The sequence below is a fragment of the Anas acuta genome, chromosome 12 (genome assembly GCF_963932015.1).
Source record: "Anas acuta chromosome 12, bAnaAcu1.1, whole genome shotgun sequence".
Classification (NCBI taxonomy): Eukaryota; Metazoa; Chordata; class Aves; order Anseriformes; family Anatidae; genus Anas; species Anas acuta.
In genome coordinates, this window is record NC_088990.1 from 16,688,831 (window position 1) to 16,709,153 (window position 20,323).

The 20,323-nt window shown below is 40.0% G+C and overlaps 1 protein-coding gene across 7 annotated transcripts in view; it reads right to left on the reverse strand.

Moving 5' to 3' along the window:
- Positions 1 to 20,323, reverse strand: part of TJP1 (tight junction protein 1) — a 161,171-nt gene that overhangs the window by 33,724 nt on the left and 107,124 nt on the right. For 6 of the 7 annotated variants that reach the window (XM_068695339.1, XM_068695336.1, XM_068695335.1 and 3 more), the window contains 6 exons: positions 12,242 to 12,298; positions 6,465 to 6,589; positions 6,150 to 6,252; positions 1,733 to 2,012; positions 1,023 to 1,126; positions 101 to 269 (listed from right to left, as the gene is read on the reverse strand). In XM_068695339.1, coding sequence (XP_068551440.1) covers positions 101 to 269; positions 1,023 to 1,126; positions 1,733 to 2,012; positions 6,150 to 6,252; positions 6,465 to 6,589; positions 12,242 to 12,298 — 838 coding nt within the window. Of the gene's footprint in view, positions 1 to 100; positions 270 to 1,022; positions 1,127 to 1,732; positions 2,013 to 6,149; positions 6,253 to 6,464; positions 6,590 to 12,241; positions 12,299 to 12,383; positions 12,414 to 20,323 lie in introns of those variants that run through there. The other variant, XM_068695338.1, reaches the window with a different exon arrangement.

Here is a 20,323-nt window from a genome sequence, read left to right on the forward strand (position 1 = left end):
ACTCTATCATCCTCCCCACCCTCCTCTCATCCCACTTAAGTATTTCACATTGTCAAAACACAAGGGATTCTCTGCCTTTGGAAATAATGTTTATACTCACCGTCTCTTTCTGAAGCATTAGCAGAATGAATACTGTCAGAAAGATCAGGGACATTCAACAGCGTGGCTCGTTCATCTCGCTGAACAACCATCTTCAACTTGCCTTTGGACCTTTCTATTAGTGTTTTTGCATCTGCTAAGGACATATTTTCTGTCACTGTGCCATTTATCTGCAACAGTAAGAAAAGCACAGAAACTTACTGAAAAACACTGAATCTCCAGTAAGGATGGTGTTTTTCTGTGTGATGATATTTAGAAATACTTAGAGATTTCTCCAAACTGCCATAGTTTACACTGAATGCTATACAATGGAAAACTAAGTCTCATCCAAACTATAAGAACATGGAAAATTATTTTCAAATTTAAAAGATAAAACATCTACCACTAAAATGAAGCTCTTTAAAAAAAAAAAAGTTATGCTTTTTACAAGTAGCATCACAGCAGAGTAATAATGGCACGTTTTTCTGTACCAGCATTTGTGGCAAAATCTTATTAACAAATTTTGAGATACAAAACACTGGCTGTATGTATTATTACAAAAATCACATTCACATGAAAGCAAGTTCTAGCATTGCTCAACAGCATCAGTCCACAACGTTATACTGTATAACCAGTCACCTAGGTACAAAGTCTTGAACCATCCCAAACAATTATTTTTTAATTATACATTTACAAAAGGTTTGTTTGATTACGTAAGCACTATTTGTCCAAGTAAGAGTTGTGGAAAAATACTTAAGACAAAAAATCGCTTTATAATTTCTCTTATACAAGGGGATTTATACTTAGATTTATTGATCCTCAAAGTAAGTTCATCGTTACACATCATCTACTAACAATAATTATGCTATGAAGTGACGGTTGATTCTATGAACAATTACATTAATGAAATTTCTCTTTGTGCTGGTGTGTTCAATTTACCATACCTTCAGTACAACATCTCCTTCCTGAATATTGCCATCTCTTGCTGCAAGGCTATCCTGTGATATTTCTTTCACAAATATGTGGCTTGCCAACCGTAGACCATACTCTTCATATAATTAAAGAAAAAAGAAAAAAGGAAAGAATACTGATTAAGTTACAGTAAAGAAAAGGAAGATGTATCTGAAGACTTACAATACCGCTTTACAGAAGATTTGAACTACGAACAGCAACAGAAGGGTGAACCTGGCACATGAAGGACTATAGTAGAATTTCTCCATATATTTATCATTATATCAATTCTTCTTTTGACTCTGCCTATAATAATAGATGTTGCTTAATAGTTCAATTTATGCTATGTACAGTTTTTCCTCTTTCAAACTAGAAGGACATGAAAGACTCAGCTAAAATACATAGAATGTACTAAGTCACTAACAGAAGTCAGATGCACAATTACGATTTGTTTACACTATGTAATACTTTACCCTTTACTAAGCACATATTTTGGAATATGAAAAATATCACTAGAAACACAACAGCTGTTTTCAAGTTTTCCGCTAGCTACTTGTAAAACTGGCAAGCAAACTGTAACAGCACTGTTCATCAAGTCCATGAAGCCCTTACCACCACACTGACTGATGCATTTGGCCTTTAAAAAAAAATAAAAAAAAAATCAACAGCGAAGGTCTTAACAAGAGAATTCTGGAGAAGTTACCTTCATTCTTCCTTGATTTCACCAGCGTTACTTTGGTAGGTTTTGCAGGCTGACTGGAAGTAACTGACCTTCTGTCAGATCTCGGTGATAAGCTTCTCTCTCTGCTTGCGCTTCGGTCTCTTACCCAGCTCTTCTCGTGCCTTCTGTTGGAACTGGGACCACCACGGCTGCTTCTTGGATCACGTATCTCTTCATCATAGCTATCGTCATCATTTTCAGACACTGGTTCAGGTTCCTGTCGAGCTACTGGAATCTGAATTTTCTTCATCCTTCGGATAGTCTACAACCAAACATCAGTATCAGCCCCTGGCTGCATTGAAGCATGTCTCTTGCGCCTCCTAATTTTACATTACCACATTTAAGTACATAATAATGGGTTTTATATCACATTGCAAGTCATATGTATGTCACAAGTACATACACATATGTACCTGTATATATGTAGCCATATACATGTACATATACAAGCCAAAATTCTGCAAGCACAAACACATTCAGTGAATGGTGCAAGGTACTTAAAGGAATCAAGTCCTACAGAGAACAACAATAAACTACCTGCAGAGCTCATTACGGAAGTTGGGGAGTGGGCGGCATGGGACAGGACAGGACACAAGACTAAGGGACTCGCAGCTGTGGTTAGGCTACAGCCTGCACTCCAAGCTCCCTGTGTCCTATACCTCAGGCAACTGCAGGTGTGGGTATCAGTAGTACAGTGAGTAAGCAGAAGCATGCAGCTCTGCGTTAAGTCATTTTCCTAAATGACTTTATTTTAAAACCCTAAAACCTTGGGTTTAAAGTTTTTGTACTCATGCCCTTCCCCCCCCCCCCCCCCCATCAGCTTTGTCCTTCACCCAAAGACACTCCTCTGTTCAGTCTTTTAATCAGTACAATAAAAATGCCAACTCCAACTTTTTTTATTTTTACACACACACCCCCCAAAAAAAGGAAAAAAAAATGAGGGTGGGGGGAGAGAAATAAATTTCAGGAAAATCCTATTTTTCCATTTGTTATATTATACAAACATTAATCCCAATGGTGTTTAACTTGATGCATTCATTCAAACGGAAGTGACTAAATATGAACTTTAAAATCCTACCCTTACATTGCAAAACCACCTCAGTGCACTCCACATGAAAATACAGTTTTATAAGATAAGAGAAATTCAGATGAATTTTGTACTTTGCCGCTTTTTTCCTAAAGTACTGCAGTAATTTCTCCAGGATCAAAACATAAAAGAATCATTCTTCTTTATTCTGCAACTGTAGAATGCAAGTTACTTACAAAACGCAAGCTAGCCACGATCAACTGCATAATTCAGAAACAATGAAGTAATTTTAATATTGACTGTGTATAAATTGAGTCTTAACATCAAGGTGTGCTTTTTTTGTTGCTGTTGTCATTTGCTTTCTTTTGTTTTTAATGTGCTTGGGTTTTTTTAATGGGTTTTATTGTTGATCTTTTCTTTTAAAAAGAGAAAACCTTTCAGCAATAAAGATGGGCCATGACTTTCCTCAAGTGGTAATCAGCAGCTGCAGAACAGATTCATAGGCCAACATGAAAATTAATGTCAAAACTAAGTTAGTTTCTCTTTCACAACAGCAATTAAATACATGATGCAAGTTTGTTCCTCTGGAGCCTGAAAGCCTTTATCGCTTTTAGCTTCCACCCATCTCCACATAAACCCTCCACTTACACACGTAGGTATCCATTTATCCTGAAGTAGCTAGCTGTGTTTAAACTAATATGAGGTAGAGAAAACACTCCTAATATGTCATCAGGAACTTTGTAAACGCATTCTTGTTTATTAAAATAAACTTACTCTTGCAAGCTATATGAAGATATATCTGGGAAGAAATACTCAGTTCCTGGACTGCCAACCCCTTGGGACTGGTGGAAAACCTAAATCCTCACTCATCCCAAGTTTGATCACTGTAAGCTCATGACAACGGGAATCCTTTACACAAGGGGAAAGTTATACAAGACTGAAAGATTCAAAGTGATAGTCATGACATCCCACAAAGTGTGGGATGTGTAGCTAGCCTTTAACAAATACATGTAACAGTTAAAAAAAACAGATTTTCCAGACTTCTCATTCTGCATCTATGAAGTATAGATTTCAACTATCCTGAGAATGTGAGGTCTGCTGGTTACGAAAAGCCTAGTTATAGCCACAAGACAGTTGATGTGTAGAGAATCAATCAACAGAACAGAGTTGGGTAAAGGGAGCTTCAGATTGGGTGTCAGGAAAAGGTTCGTCACTGTGGGGGCGTTCAGGCACTGAACAGGCTCTCCAAGGCAGTGGTCACAGCACTGAGACTGCTGGAGTTCAAGAAGCATTTGGACAGCGCTCTCATACACATGGTGGGATTTTTGGGTGGTCCTGTGTGGAGTCCAGCATTCAACTCGATGATCCTTGTGGGTTCCTTGCAACTTGGAATATTTTATGATTCTACGTATACAGATGAAATCTACAGACATACATTGGACTTGATGATCTTGAGGTCTCTTCCAACCTAGACCATTCTGTGATTACTAATTAAGTCTACTTAATTATCATCGAAGGGGAAAAACAAACACGTCAGGCAAGATTATCACTACAAAGGGATAAGCCTAGGTACACTCTCTCTAACAAGATCTCTTGAGAACCTGTTGCTGCCTAACAAAAAAGTAACAGAATCCCACAATGGAAGATGATTACCAATGAGTTCCAAGCAAGATATTTCATTGTTCTGTATCCAGGATTATGCAGACATGTTCTGGTCTAAATAAACAATAGAATCCCCAGCCCATATACTGTCTTTTAGGAGACAAAAAATGGAAAAAAATCGTAGCACCAGACTTCTTTTCTTGGAGAGTAATTTTGGAACTGCATAACAAGTCCAGAATTAAATCTCAAGACTGATTTACAGAATTTGCCTTGTTCACATTTAACAGATTCCATGCTGTGTAATTCTAATGGTGTTACCAAATGTCATAGGCCAAACTAATTCAAAGGCTCAAAAGAAAATAGACGTACTTGCGAACGCTCTGAACTCTTGCCTTCTTGTTATGAAGTTGTATACAAATAATATAGGAACCTCAAATACAGATTACCAGAACCCATTGCACTTTTTAAAAACAGGGTAGTTTTAGCCTTCTGCTGAAGGTATTAGTCGTTTTCCTTCTGCACAAAGAGGAAAAAACTCTAAGAACTACAGCCTTTGCAGCACAGCACAATATTTTGTTTTCACGGAGTTAAATATTTGAATACCCTCTCTCTTTGCTAAAACCCACAAACCAGTCACTGGTACTGCTAAAAACTTGTTTTTTAAATAACTATTGTATTCTCTGTGTGCTATTGACAGCAGCTCTCCGTAACTTTGAAGCCTGCCAACCTTCCAAATCCATGTTTACGTAAGCCACAGGGAGAGGGAAACATTCCCGATGAAAGTTCCAAGTCAGTTTGCACTAATGTAGATGGCCATTTCCAAAATAAAACCTGACTCTGTCTAGAAGGTTTAATTCTGTAACACCTAGCAAATATACAAGAAGTTCTATTATAAATTGATTTTCTTTGCATAAGAAAAAAAAAAGAAAAACTATTTCTATCACCAAAGCATACACCAGCTGAACATCACAGAAAACATGTAGATACCAGAAGCCCTGCACAGCTCACCACACAGTCTTTTGTCTAAGGTTTAAATAATTGCTAAACCTACAAATGCAAAACACGGCACAATTTTTGCAACACTATTGAAGCATACGAGAGCACTTGAAATCCATCATCACAAAAGCTTTTCTACAAGCCCTAAAACCCTGTTTTGCTAAATTCAGAAGTTAAGCATTGTGATTTTTGTATTCTACAATTTCAGAAACATAAAAACTACTCTCAAAACTTCTATGGAAAGACAGACTGCTACCATCAAGTGATGATCTGTTCTGTTTAGCAAAGTTCAAAAGCCAGCCTGGCACTTTGAATAAGCCTACAAAATTACAGGAATTAAGGTAATTATACTTTACTTTGGCACACTGCTTGCTAAGTATAAGAACTATGTTTGTCTGAATAGGAGGTAAAGACCTTCAGCATACAGTAGCCAGGGAAAAACCTGATAAAAGGGCACTCAAGAAAGCAGAGAAAGATTAAGCAAAGCTGAAAATTGAATATTTGGCAGCCTGAGAATAACTTTACCGTAAAGAAAAGTCTATTATCTATTGCCATGCTACCCAAATATGATCATTCATATTACAGTATTATTTTGGGTGACCCATAGGCCAAATCATCACTTAAACCTGAAACACCACTCCACTCAGCAATTTTGGTAGGTATTACTTAAGTACCTTGCATCATGCATGTATTTCATAGCAGACTGTACTATTTCACTCTTGGTCTATAGCTTCTGAACTTAAGGACACTTAGGTCTTCAAGACATTCACTTACAATTTTGGCATTCTTCCCACTTTTCCTCAGTTGCTGAACAGCAAATGCATGCTCAACGTTATCCATTGAAACGCCATTAACCATTGCAACACGGTCATTTTCTCTGAAAAGAAAAAAAAATCACAACATGCAGTATAAATACTGAAATCAGTGAAAAATACTGGTGACAGAGCATACCTGAAAAAATTACATACATTATAAACCTACTATACAAACAGTTATAGATATCTTGAGAGCAAAACAATTGAGAGGTTAAGCTACCTCTGACAAAGATGCATGCCCCAGGTTAGAAGGCGGGTGTAGTTTGGCACTTACTGTAGCAGTCCTTCTGCTGGGCCTCCTTTCAGCACATCAGAAATAACTATCGATGTCTCACCACTCTGAAAATGAGGATTATCTCTTCCTCCAGATATTGCAATACCGAACCCGAATCCAGGGGCCTATAATTTAACAAGAGAAATAAATGCGTTTTCTGTTATTTATACAGTTAAAATTCATGTTACTGTGTCTAACACAGAGATCTCCTATGGAATGAATAGGACTTTTTGGAAGAAGGAAGGAATAACAAACCATGCAATGCCATTCAATCCATACAGAAACGAGGGGTTTTTGTTTGATTTTTTGTTGTTGTTGTGTTTGTTTTTGAAGTAAAAATTCACTTCTAGAAGGCAGAGAAGAGTTTTGGACTACCAAATATTAATTGATCCCAACCACATTTTTATGGCTTGGGCCCCAGGTGGTCATCACTAACGCCTTAATCTTCAGCAAGCCCAACACACCATATCACTGTGTTGAGACACAGATTCAAAGCTGCTTCGCCACTTCCTGCAACACTTTCTTTGAGGTTTCACATTATGGCACTTCCTCAGTTTGACCTCACTCAGCTCAGAAACTGACAGGATCACAGCACACAATAGGAACTGAACCTGCAGTTGTATTAAGAAAAATACCAAGATCACTTGTACCACTACATATATCAGAATCTTTTCAGCACATGAAGTAATTTGCTTCAGTATTTTCCCTTTAAGGTGACCTGCCACTACAGCGAGGTCAGTGCCTATGAAATCATATTCCTGGTAAGCATTTCAAGATATAACAATGATGCTTACATTGCTGCCTGAAAGCAGCAAGAATAAGAAAAACTCTCTCAGTGTAATTGATCTGCAAACTGTCTCACTCTCCCATCACTGCCCAGGAAACAAACATTATTGGAAGGATATTTCCATTTAAATGTCATAACCTGCTCAAGAATTTATTTTGAAGTTCCGTGCTATGCAGAGTATCAAGTCACTGAATGGGTTTCAGCCAATTTTTCCTGTCCATTCCACACCAGCATGCACCCCATAATGGAAGACTTATCCCTTTTGACTTCTCCAGAATTTTCAACAAACACGACCCAGTTTTGACAGTGAGTTTTATAACCCTACCATGACAGTGGAAGCAACACAGCAGTCTGCATCTGGCTGTAACCCACCTATGTATAATGTCCAGATTTACATGCAATAATTACTGCTCAAAAAGAAAAAAAAAAAAGGTTCCCTACTTCCCCCCAGAAGAGAGGTCAGAAAAACATGGTCCAGATTGAGCCTACAAGCAGTGAATAGAACCATACAATATAAAAACAAGGATTTGGAGATGCACTGTTTAGAAAGGGAATTCAACAGTTAGCAAACACCGTGGCCAGGTACGAATAAATTAAGGTTGGTCTCAAAAGTGTGCGGGGGGGCGGGCACATACTTTACAGCTTTCTTCCACATTCATTTTAATTCTTTCAAGGAAGACTGAACATCTTTTCAAATACATTCCAGCCAGATCAACCAGAAATCATGGCTGAGATTCAAGAATTACAAAGTGCAAACCTGTGCCATGCAGGAGGACAGTCTAAAGGATTATAATGACCCCTTATGACCAGACTGAAGGGTTTTTGTTTTCAAATCATTCCAAGAGAACAACATATAGAATAGCCTACAAAAACATGCAAAAAAAAAAAAAACAACCCTTTTCAAAACAGTAACATTTGCAAAGCAAAAACTTCTCCCCTTTCTCACACCACCATTTAATCTTTCAGCCTCCTATTACTGTAGAAACCAAAATTCAATTAGCACTATACTTGGGTGGGAAGGGGCAAGAAGAAGAGAGATAAAGACGACATTAGGTCCAACTTCATTTAAATGTCCTCTTTTCCTAAATCATAAACACACAAGACAACTGGTTTCCTATTTAAATAACATCAAGTTCTTCTCTTCAAGAAACCCTGAAAGGATGCAGTCTCATATGCAGGCAGTACTCAGAAAGACCACTCTGTAAAAGACTTTTGAGCAATTTAAATTTAAGTCTTAAAGAATAACCCAAGTTGGAAAGTTCAAATCAAACCCTGAATCTTTTTGAAAATTTAAGAGCTCAAATAAGGAAGCTTACAGTGAACGTCTGCCTACCTCTCTGCCTACTACTCCTGCTGCCTACCATTAACCCAGAAGTAAAAGATAAACTCTCCTAGCTCCTAGAAACCTCTTGATTTAGTAGATGGAAATAACAAGATGATCACCACAGTTTATCTAAGGTACAGACAGGTATCTTAGTTTTACTCCTGATCAGTTTAACAGCATGGGAACAGCAGGAAGCAATGTACACATGATTTCTATTTTACAAGGTTTAAAAAACACATCTAGTATTTAAACACTGAGAGCATAAGTTCCAAGGATGAAAAAAATCCCACTTAAAACACAAAGGGCATGGTTCCTCCTTCAAATCACTTAGAGTTCACCTTATAAAAATAGAAAATCTCTTGGTAAAAGAAACTGTAGCTATCTGGTAAGCTTTAACTGGATTTGAGGCTGGCTCAGTATTTTAAGAGCTACGTAAAAGGCTCAGAAGTTAGAAGTATAGTAGAGAAAGGGAACAAAAAAAGGTGGCTAGAAGTTCAAGCCTCTTCCCCATCCCCCCAGAATTAGATATAACTACTTTTATCAACAGTAGTTGGTGAATTGCAGCAGTATGTTAAATAACAGCAGTCAGACCGCTTATATGCTCAGTTATGGGTTCTATAAGATACCCGAAGCACTTGGATCAAAAAAAAAAAAAAAAAAGAAAAAGAAAGTCTCGCATCTGAAAAAAAAAAAAGAAGAAACACAAAATGCCTGAACTGACACATACATACTGCAACTACTGGGACTCAGTATACTCTGTCCCTAATTTGCAATATCATCTCTGGAACGTAAAGGTCAAAGAAAGAAACCCTACAGGAAGAAGTGAGTGAAGCTGCATTCTTCAAGAGGAACTCCCTACACAAAACAATCCTTCTCTTTATCCTCAAAACGCTCCACAGTGTTATATCATCTTTTTAAAGGACCACTACCGGAGCAAAAAAAGCACCATCGAAAACCAAAACATGTATCCTGTCAAGGTACATGAGGCTTCCTAACTGCTATTAACTGCTTTATAAGGAGACATTACATACAGCAACTGCACCCTGTGAAAGAAAAAAAGCAGAAGCATTTTTAGAAGTTAATATATCAGTGTCTGAGGTATCAAAAAAGCTAATCAATGAAGAACACATGGTACGAACACCTCACACAGTACTTGCTAATGCACTTATTTTCTTTAGATGTATTTAAAGAGGTATACACAAAATGGTAACTATTTTCCTAAAGTGTGATGATTACTATCAAAACCGCTTCTTGCTTTTACAGTTTTGTCTAGCCTTGCAGAGGACAAAGAACTGAAGGAATCCAATTGCACCATGCACAGGAGCAATGGAGTTATCTTGGAAAACACCACAGGCTTTCAGCAAAATAACACTGTCAGTGCTGGAATTACCAACAGCACAGAAACTGCTCACAGAAAACAAGAACAAAGGAAGTCAAGAATGTTTTATGCATCTTGGACTCACACACATATTACTTAAAATACTTGTACTTGCCTTCTATTTTTAAAGCTGGTAACTGCAATGAGTAAGGACCACTGATGTTTGTTAACTAATTCTGACCAGATACCACTAAAAAAAGCAAACCGAAATGGCACAGCACATCGCAGTGCAGTAGCTTCCTTGTGGTGCGGGGAAAGGACCCCCAAGATGTGCTTGCCATTACACTGGTACCAATTAGGTGGTGCTGGCTCTTCTAAGGGAGCTTCCCAAGACTTTATTCTCAACCAGATTTTTCAAGCAACTTGTGTACATTCAGTTCTAAGGTAAATACTGACCAGACATACAAAGAAGTAAGGAGCTCTATGGGCATACCAAAAAAAGCCCCAAACCACTGGAAGCTAATGCTGTGAAGCCCAACTTGCACCCACCCTGTACACGTTCGGTACAGGTTAAGTGTCACTCCTGCCATTAGTCACAGCCAGCTCACTGCCCTCAGCTAAGCCAAAAAAGATTTGTCAGTATCCCGCACTAAAGCGGGTTCAGCTCTTCAAATTGTTTTACATAGCAGACAACGGGTGGTCTCTAGCAGGTCTGTAGCTCACATGGGAAGAGATGAACTCACACGGAGAAATACCCCCAGCCCGGCAGTGGTGCTTTGAGTCCGTTCCAACTTTTTAACTTCCAGCTATCTTTGAGGATAACTAAAATCTAGATGAATTTCTCTCCATACAGGTACACAGAAGTAACCTGATTTACTTAATCAGGTTACTTAATAACCTGCCTTAATTACTTAATTAGGTTACTTAATAACCCAACACTAGAAGAATGACAAATAAAAAGCAAAATCTAAAACCTCACAAACAAATGTGCACTCTCCTGAAAAGCTTCTTCACAGTGTTGAGAAGAAATTGTGCTACTGTTAAACAAATAGCAGCTTAGAAGTTTTGGTTTTGGTATTTGGCAAGTAGAAAATGTGGTGTTTGTTTGTGTTTTTTTGTTTGTTTGTTTAATTGGTTACATTCCTGCTACCAAAGTTATTAACAATAGCTGCCACCAGCCTTCAACATCTACATGAGAAGTACTAAGTTAACAAAACAGTTAAACCAGCACAGTTGGCAAGAGACTGCCACATAATATATCAATGAGAATTATAATCAAACCACACTTTCATTTCTGTACCAGAACTTCTGACTTTGTTTACTGTAAGTGAAACCAAGGATGTGATTTCTACGTCCAACCTATTGTTTCAAAATTCATTCAAGTTAAGTTATCTCAGTGTTTTAAGTGTTTTATTATTCTTTTGCACACTGACTGAACTCAATTTCAGGTTTCACTTAAATTAATGCTTAGTTTAACCAGAATAATAACCCTTTCTGAAGAAACTGAGCTATCGTTAAGACTACCATCAAGCCTTGTATTGCTACCATTTTTTTTCTCCTTTTAAATAAAAACAGCACTGATTAAATCTGTAAGTTTAAAAAAAATATATAAAAGGTTCCAGGGATGACTGCACAGTTTCCAAAAGAAAATAAAAAAGGGCAATTACTTATAAAAAGAATACCTATTGTTCAAGAACTTGTTGGCCTACTAATTACTGTAAACTTGAAGAGTAGCCTAGAAAAGTATTACTACGTATTTTCATTTTTACATATTTATTGCTTCTCTTGTACAGCTTCATGATAAATTAAACCACTTCCTGATGTACCTAAGAGCAACTCAGATAAGAGTTAGTCTGAACGTAAAAGTTGCCTGTATTCACTGATTCCTAGTACACGTTATCTTGTGTAAGGTGCCAAAGTGCACCCAGACACTATTTTCAGCCACTGATTTTAAGAAGTTACAAGCAATTTAGGCACTTTTGAAGACATTTAGTTATATTCAACTGCACTATTTTAAGCCTTCGCTATTAGTTTTAAAAACTTAACTACAGTTACAGTACAACTTCTAATGCACAGACACTTGATTTCTAACCACTTTCAGTTATGCACAGAAGTAATCTCAAGCTTGGTTTCTTGTTTAGTTATTTGTAGGCAGGCTTATCTTAGAAGTCCAACAACAGACCAAGAGAGCTACTATCAAACAGAGCTTTTACAACACTTCTAAATTTAAACAGAGCAATATGACGGTTTCCTTTTCTTTTACTTCCTGACATCTGGCTTTTTCTTATTGTTTTCAAAGCTTACCAGCATCCTGAGTTAGGCACACACAACTAATTGTATTAGCTTACCCTGTGAAGAGTCACTGTGTGTTGTTCCCATATAGCTGTTTCTTCCATTGTTGTGCTCTAAGGAGAGAAAAAGAACAACCACAGATCAGACTTCACTGTCAATAGCCGTAATAACTGTATAGTACCACAAATAAAAACTTACACTCAAAATTAACATTAATATTCATACTGCATAGTAACAGAAAAGTAGGGCTGGCTGGCTGGTTCACTAGGTATTTCCTGCCTTTAGACGTCACAGCTGAACTTGTGGTGCTTGTTCCAGGGGACTGGGGTACGAGGACTTAAAATAGGTAATAGATTTCTAATAAGTACATATTTCTTAACTTCAGCATTTCAGAAGTTTAAAGGGAAGGACAAGCTCATGATGTTGGCGCTCTAGGTTGTTCATTAAGGGCACTGTAAATTAAGCTGCTCCAACACCCACTTTCAGTTTTCCCACTACGATCCGACGTGTTGATGTTTTCACTTCCTGAGCATTCTGCCTTTTGCTCGTCCTAATTACACGCAGGTTGCCACCAACTCACGAGTGCCTAGACAGAGTACCTGTGCTACTGTATTATGCATACAGGTCACTTAACAGACTGCAGTTCAGCGTACACTAGATCCTTTGGTGAACACAGTGGAATTGCAGAAATAAAAAGGGTCCCAGAAGGGGAACAAGGTTAAACAGTAACAGTATGACAATATTTACATACCTACATGTCTGCTTAAAAGAACAGACACTGGCACTATTTAGCAAGCACAAGAAACAGACATTTCCAAAGGGGGAGATCGGGAGAGAGGCAAAAAAAAAAAATGGAAGAGCCAAAGGCTTAAAAACAGGTAAAAAGGCAGCAGGAAACACAACAAACAGTATGAAGTCTCCTGCTAGCCTGCTGCTACATTTTCTGCCTTGCCAGAAGGAGTGCAGTGTTTTACCTCCCTCTTGCAAGTAAGCAGTCCACTAAAGAAAAGCATCTCTGAAAAGAGTTAGAAACAAGCCTATTTTCGAACTTGGTCCAATTTTCTAACATCTGAACTTGCAACTAGGTTTACGAACAGCATTATTCTCATGACCCCAAAAAGCTGCAGTTTCTCTCTCCACATGTTGTGCTCTGATTTCGCAGGTTAGGATGTGTTACCTGACAGCTAATTTCTCTTTCAGGGTTTGCTTGTCCTGTAAGCGTTGGTGCAACTGAACTGGCAGACACTTCACTCCACCGGTTTCCCTCGCTCCCCCCATCCAGTATTGCATTGCTCCTTTGCATTAGAAATTCCCTCAGCTCTAGCCCCAAAGCAGACTCTTACTTTCCAGCTAAGCATTTCAAAGACAGATCTGATTGATTTTAAAACAGTAACAATTTACACACACGGTGCTATCCTTGAAACAAAACAGAATGTTCTGCTTGCTAAACTGTTAATGAATACTGCTTTTCTTCCCCCATTTCTGATGCTCTCATTCTGTCTTAGCTTTGGCAAGAGTTTCTGAGGCTGAACATCTCCTCAACAAATGAAGAATTACCTCCACAAGCTAAGTAACTCCTATTCAGAAGGAGGTGAAAAAGGAGTCCAGTAAAGGACTGCAAAAGTTGCAATACGAAATTTACTGGAAATGGACAGCCTCAGCTCTACCTGCACCAGGTTATTCCAATGCTTAGAGGAATTAACCAGGCAGGCCCATCTCTCACATCTGTCCCAGCCCCGGCAGGCACTTCCTCAGCTTCAGCTACCTGGCCTGGGAGTCCCAGCGGCACCCACAGCCGGCTCTGGGCACAGCCCAGACTGGCAAGCCCCAGCTTAACCCGCTGAGCGCCGCTGGGGCAGGGAGGAGAGCTGGGATCCCAGCATCAAAGGGTACGCAATGAGAGAAACTGCAAAACGATGAGTAAGAAAAAAGGGAAGTGGCGTACACAACGTGCTTCTGAGAACAGACAGAAGGCTTCGTACCTCACAGCCAGACGACGCAGCCCCCAAGCCCACTGCCCACCACACACCGGAGCCCAGCAGCCTTCCTACAAGCAGTCGCTTGCTAAATAGAAGCGGCAGCTCAGTCAGCAGGCTGTTCCCTTCTCTGTGTAAGTTCAGTCTTTCCACTTCCCTTCTTTGTTCTCCATTTTCTCACTCACACAACCTCTTCTCATCTCCTGCTACTGCCTCCCCCAGATTTTGCAGTTACATTCATTTCAAATTCACACGGCTCAGAAACATCAAATATGCATTAGTCAGATAGCAAACCAAGTGGTGTCTTATTTTCATTCTTTCTGCATGCCCAAACAGTCCAATCAAGAACAGTTAAAGCAGTTCAAAGGCAGCCCGAGGTGAGATGTTGGCTTTAACACAAACTGCTTCTGTGAGTCCGTTTCCCATCTGTAAGGAATTGCCTTTGCTCGCAGAGGACGGAGGCGCGTGACGAAGCCCCAGCAAGGTGCGTGCCCTACACAGCGAGGCAGAAGGACTGGCTCCCGCTGCTCCCCATCAGCCCAGCTCCCTGTTGTAAAGCTGCTCTTAAACAAGAGCCACGCAGTGCTCTGCTCTTCAAGGAGCAGAGGAATTTCAGGAATCTTGCAAGGACTTAAGTCATTCCCAAATCTGTAGAAATAGCAAACACAGCTTGTAATTAAGGGGTGTTGCCAGCCCTGCTGCTGCCAAACCTAGTACCCATGACAGTGTTACCACCACTGATTTGGGGTAACTGAGGAGACTCGGCAGGGAACAGCCTACTTACTGCCTAACACCCCAGAAACTAAGGACCTGAGAATAAGATGCTACAGTATTGGGTTGGGCAACCTAACAGAAATCATAAAAGTATCTCTGAAATGCAAGAGGACAACTGGCAGCATGCTAAATTCAAGCACTCCTGATATTGTACGTTGCCTATGGTTCTCTACATGTATTAAGAATATGAGTAATACAAAGGATGGTATTATGACTTGTGGTAATACTGCATTATACTCACGCTTTATTAAAATGTTTCCTTAAGCTCATTTTGAACACCTTTATACAGCCAATTAGTAGCATTCCCAGTTCTGTAGATAGCAACTGGATCTGGTTTTGATTGTTTTTAAGAAATAAAATTATACACGAAATTGTGGTTCATCAATATGCAAATAAAACATTTGCAATTATGATTACAATTTCCTCAGAATCCTGTAAGTACAAAATCTTGTTCAAGTTTCTGATATTTCCCTGAGGTACGAGTATATCAACATAAATATCTTTTCAGAAAGCTCCCTTTACGATCTGCTTCAAAAGGCACTTAAAGTATTCCCCCACTCACATTTCCTTGCTGCTTCTCAAAGGCTGGTGTTTTTATTTGCCTCTTTTTTTTTTTTTTTTAATATGCCTCATCTCACACAACTTCTTTTTTCATGCGTATTTCTGGGTACACGAACACACACTGAGGACAGAGTTCCCCCAAAGGATTAATTCTGCTCTTATGCATCAAGATATTCTTCCCAGCATCACCGGAGAGCCCTGCTGAGTGCCAGTGTGAGCGGCATTCCCGTGTTTCCCACCAGCAGGGCTCGCCTCACGTCTCCTGCAGTTGGGAAAGCTGCGATCAGCGGCAGCACTCGGGCTGCCCGCAGGCTTGAGAAGACAGTTCAAGTTTCTGTTTGGAAAGATCCAAATCACAGCTACAGAACCTAGTATCTCATGCCTAAAATAGTGCGAGGTGCCCGAAATGAAGTTCCTTCCAGTCTAACACTTCCTTCTCCAGCCTTCGGCACCTAGAGGACTGCTAGGCTGAAACCCAACTCCTAGGTATTCCTGCAATCCAAGCCGGAATAGTTTCTGAGCGTTGCTTTGCAAGCTGAAGGGAGCTTCCTGGAGAAATAACTCCTGTTTTAACTGAACTGCTTTGCAAAGCTTCATTTGTTATTCTTTACACAGTTAATTTTTAAGCAATTACTTCCTCACTTCCAATCAACTTTTGACATGAGGACTACTGTCACTCCAAGCTCGCGGCATCATGTACTTTTTGAATATCCCTTACTTCCAATAAAATGATGACTTCTAAAAGCATACCTCATTGTCCCAGACAAAAATAAAGTCACAAGAAAAATTTTTAAGCCGGTTATTATTTGAGATGCTTGAAAAAGAAAGAACGAACCAACTGGTGAAGGGCTGTATCAGACAATAGGAAAAAAAGATCATTTAGTCAGTCGAGCTCTACAAAAAGAGCTCGAATTGTCTCAAAGAAGTTAAGATTTTGTTAAAAATTCTGATGCCTGTTTCAAAAAGAAAGTTTCCTCTTAGCTAGAACTGCACAGTTCATATGTTTTGATATAAATGCAGTCAAAACAGAAGAAATTCTTCCATCTTATCTACCTCGTTGTATTTCCGTTGGCTTCTAAAATTAGTTCTCCAAGTTATTCCTAGGGAAGTCTACTTCTGCAATAGGACGCTGCTGAACTTCAGAATTGTACAGGTTAGAAGCAGAATCACTGCATCTTGATCACACTTCTTACAGTCCTTTTAATTCTGGTTTCACAACCAGCACTGGGATCTGTTTTAAGAACTTCTGCAGGTTTGTTTGGGTGTCCCATGGACTGTATTCATCTTCTGCTTAAAAAACTAAAACTATCTATGCCCAAAGTCAATATCCAAAACAAAACAAACAGCTTCCTGAGGAAGTTTATAGGAAAAAAACACTGAATCTTCCTCAGCCAGTGTTATGCAGGGAACGGAGAGGTCATTTCCCCCCAGCACAGCAGCTGAGCACCAGCTCGGAGCAGCGCGCTGCCTGCAGCACTGACCAGCAGGGCTTCCGCAGACACTCACCTTTGTCCTCTCCCAGTTAAACTACAACCACCTCAAATTTCAACAGATTCTCTCCAATTGTCATACACAGACACCATAAAGGCCTTTGCTGATTAAAAATACTTGTTTCCCCCCGCCACCACCACTCTTTCCCTGCAGTTATTGCAAATAAAATAGAAGCCTAGCATCTGATTTCAATAGTGGAAGTCCAAGCTTTCTCGTAGCCTTTGTACAGACGACACACAGCTCACCACAGCTACTCTAGACTACCTTCGAGATACCCACAGCCTACCTTTGAGATACCCGAGCTATTTCAGATCCTGGAAGCCAGCAACTGGAGCAGGTAGAGGCAGAGGTGGGGACTCGGAGGCAGGGTAAGCACAGCGAGCCCCACACTGCTGACACTTGCTGTTTGCTCTCTATCTCCGCACCACACTTGGCAAGCTGGCTCTACTCCTGCTTCTTCACTCAAGCACTCTGGAGGGAGCAAAAACTTTCCCCAAATGTATTTTTGAGACAGACCAGTTTACGAGGGAGATCAGACAGCGCAGCTAAGGGCCAACCATCCTTGTTGCTACTGGATTATCTTCTACACGACAACGTTCAGTGGAAGAAAAATCACCCGCTAGGGCATTTCCTCGCATGATGTGTATGAGCAAAAAATTCTCACTGATTGCTGAGCCTGAGAACCCAGTCCTCACTCTCACTTTCTGCTTGAGCATACATGCACAGAAGTGACAATCGATCATTTATTTTGGGAACAGAAATACCAGCCTTATTCTCTCAAACAAATAGTACACCCATAAGGTAAAGCATTTCATATCATGAATATCCTTTATTTTAATGACATTTTTCTTAAGAGCAAGTGCCGGGTCCTGCACCTGGGACGGGGAAACCCTGGCTGCACGTACAGACTGGGCGATGAGACGCTGGAGAGCAGCCTAGAAGAGAGGGATCTGGGGGTCGTGGTAGACAGCAAGTTGAATATGAGCCAGCAGTGTGCCCTGGCAGCCAGGAGGGCCAACCGTGTCCTGGGGTGCATCAAGCACGGCATCGCTAGTAGGTCGAGGGAGGTGATTGTCCCGCTCTACTCTGCGCTGGTGCGGCCTCACCTCGAGTACTGTGTGCAGTTCTGGGCACCACAGTATCAAAAGGACATGAAACTGTTGGAGAGTGTCCAGAGGAGGGCTACGAAGATGGTGAAAGGCCTGGAGGGGAAGACGTACGAGGAACGGCTGAGGGCACTGGGCCTGTTCAGCCTGGAGAAGAGGAGGCTAAGGGGAGACCTCATCGCAGTCTACAACTTCCTCGTAAGGGGGTGTCGAGAGGCAGGAGACCTTTTCTCCATTAACACCAGCGACAGGACCCGCGGGAACGGGGTTAAGCTGAGGCAGGGGAAGTTTAGGCTTGACATCAGGAGGGGGTTCTTCACAGAGAGGGTGGTTGCACACTGGAACAGGCTCCCCAGGGAAGTGGTCACTGCACCGAGCCTGACTGAATTTAAGAAGAGATTGGACTGTGCACTTAGGCACATGGTCTGAACTTGGGTAGACCTGTGCGGTGTCAAGAGTTGGACTTGATGATCCTTAAGGGTCCCTTCCAACTCAGGATATTCTATGATTCTATGATTATCTTGTATGGATCCCAAGCTGTAAGCAAGAGTTGCTCCTCCCAAGCACTGCTATATTTACTCAGCATGATACCTTGTGAAAAGGTGCAGCCTATACAGCACAACCTACCAGCCTAAAAATTTATCTTCACATTGGTATTTCCAGAATTCAGAATATCCACTTAAACTGGAATTAAGGATTGTTGACAGTGATATTGGAAGCAGCTTCTGTTAATAATGTCTTTACTACAACAGTACCTGCCTACTATCTAGACAACAGGAAAAACGCATCTTTTATGTAACGAAGAACAACCTTGACAAGAAAAACCAGGATTTTTATTTTTTTTTTTTTTTTTTAAGTAATAGCTAGGCTGTTTCACCATTCTGCTTAACTCATCCCGTACTTCCACAACAACTTCCCACCCCACAGAATATTACCTTAATAAATACAATTTCCACGGCTTGCTGCTCTAGTATTTCTTAATAAGTGTTGTGTTGTTTGTGTTTTTTTTTTTTTAATAAATGTGTAGATATTTCATTTTCAATAACCCATCACTTCTGCTAGTTTTCCTGATCATTTTTTTCTAAGTAATTCTTGCTCTGGGTATAAGCAAAATCCTCTCTGAACCAAAACCACAGCTCAGTATTTAACTCATCCTATGCAACATTCAAGTTCTTTTTTTAGCATGACTTCATTTTTCGCAATGGTTGCTCAGGTCCAAACCTCACCCAAATACAGCTCTCTGCTCAGTTCTTGTTATTGCTCATGGATGCAACATATAAATCAGCAGACCCTCCTTCCAAACTCTTCAGACTTCTAAGAAATCCCTAAGCAAGTAAAATACACAGAAACTAGAGGGAAATATGTTGTTGGAAAAAAAAAAATAAATAAATCAAGACTAGATAAGAGATCCAGTTCTGTCTCAGTATTTGTAGAAGTGCTTCTGATACAGGCCTGCTGAATGCTGTTATTCCTGTAGAGCAAGAAGGCTGACGCTCAGGAATTCTGTAATGAGGCAAAACAAACCAGAACACAAAGACCCAGGTGAAGATGCATCTCAGCGATCTTAGGTCAAGTTACTTCAGATGCTGAAGAATACCAGAATACCACGCCAACAACCTGGTAAGGGTATCAGCCAGCAGCTAAGCAAAGCTTACTAGTTTCACCATCTCTAAAGCGTGGGAAAATTACTTTAGAGTTTGGAACCCTTGTCTGTTTTGCTTCTTTCCATTTTGCTTTCCAGCTGGCAATGAAATCGTGTAGGATCACGAACTCCAAAGTGCTGGCAAGCAGCATTTCATGGATCATGATTCCCGGCCAGTACACTAGCAAAATGGAACCAAAATCACAACAGAACAGAAAAGTTATGAAGAAATACAGCTTACCACCTGGCTTTCTTTTCCAGAAAAATTAATGATACCACAGGTAGGCACAAACAACTCCTACACAGCTTACCTTTTTTTTCCTTCTCAAAATAATTTCTCCATTATGCTGATCTAGAACACTATTATTAGGACATAAAGACTCAAAAAAAGAGGGTATAGTTTTAATATACCATTGAAAGCATTTATCTTTTCTTTAAAGATAAACTTCAGCTCAGACCTGACTTTTCTCAATTCACTTCAAAAACAAGATCCTTGAGAAACTCCATCTGATGTTTTAATTCTTTAAATCTCATGTTGCAGCTTGAAAAGGACTTTTCAGCACAAGTGCTTAAAAGCAGCACACACTA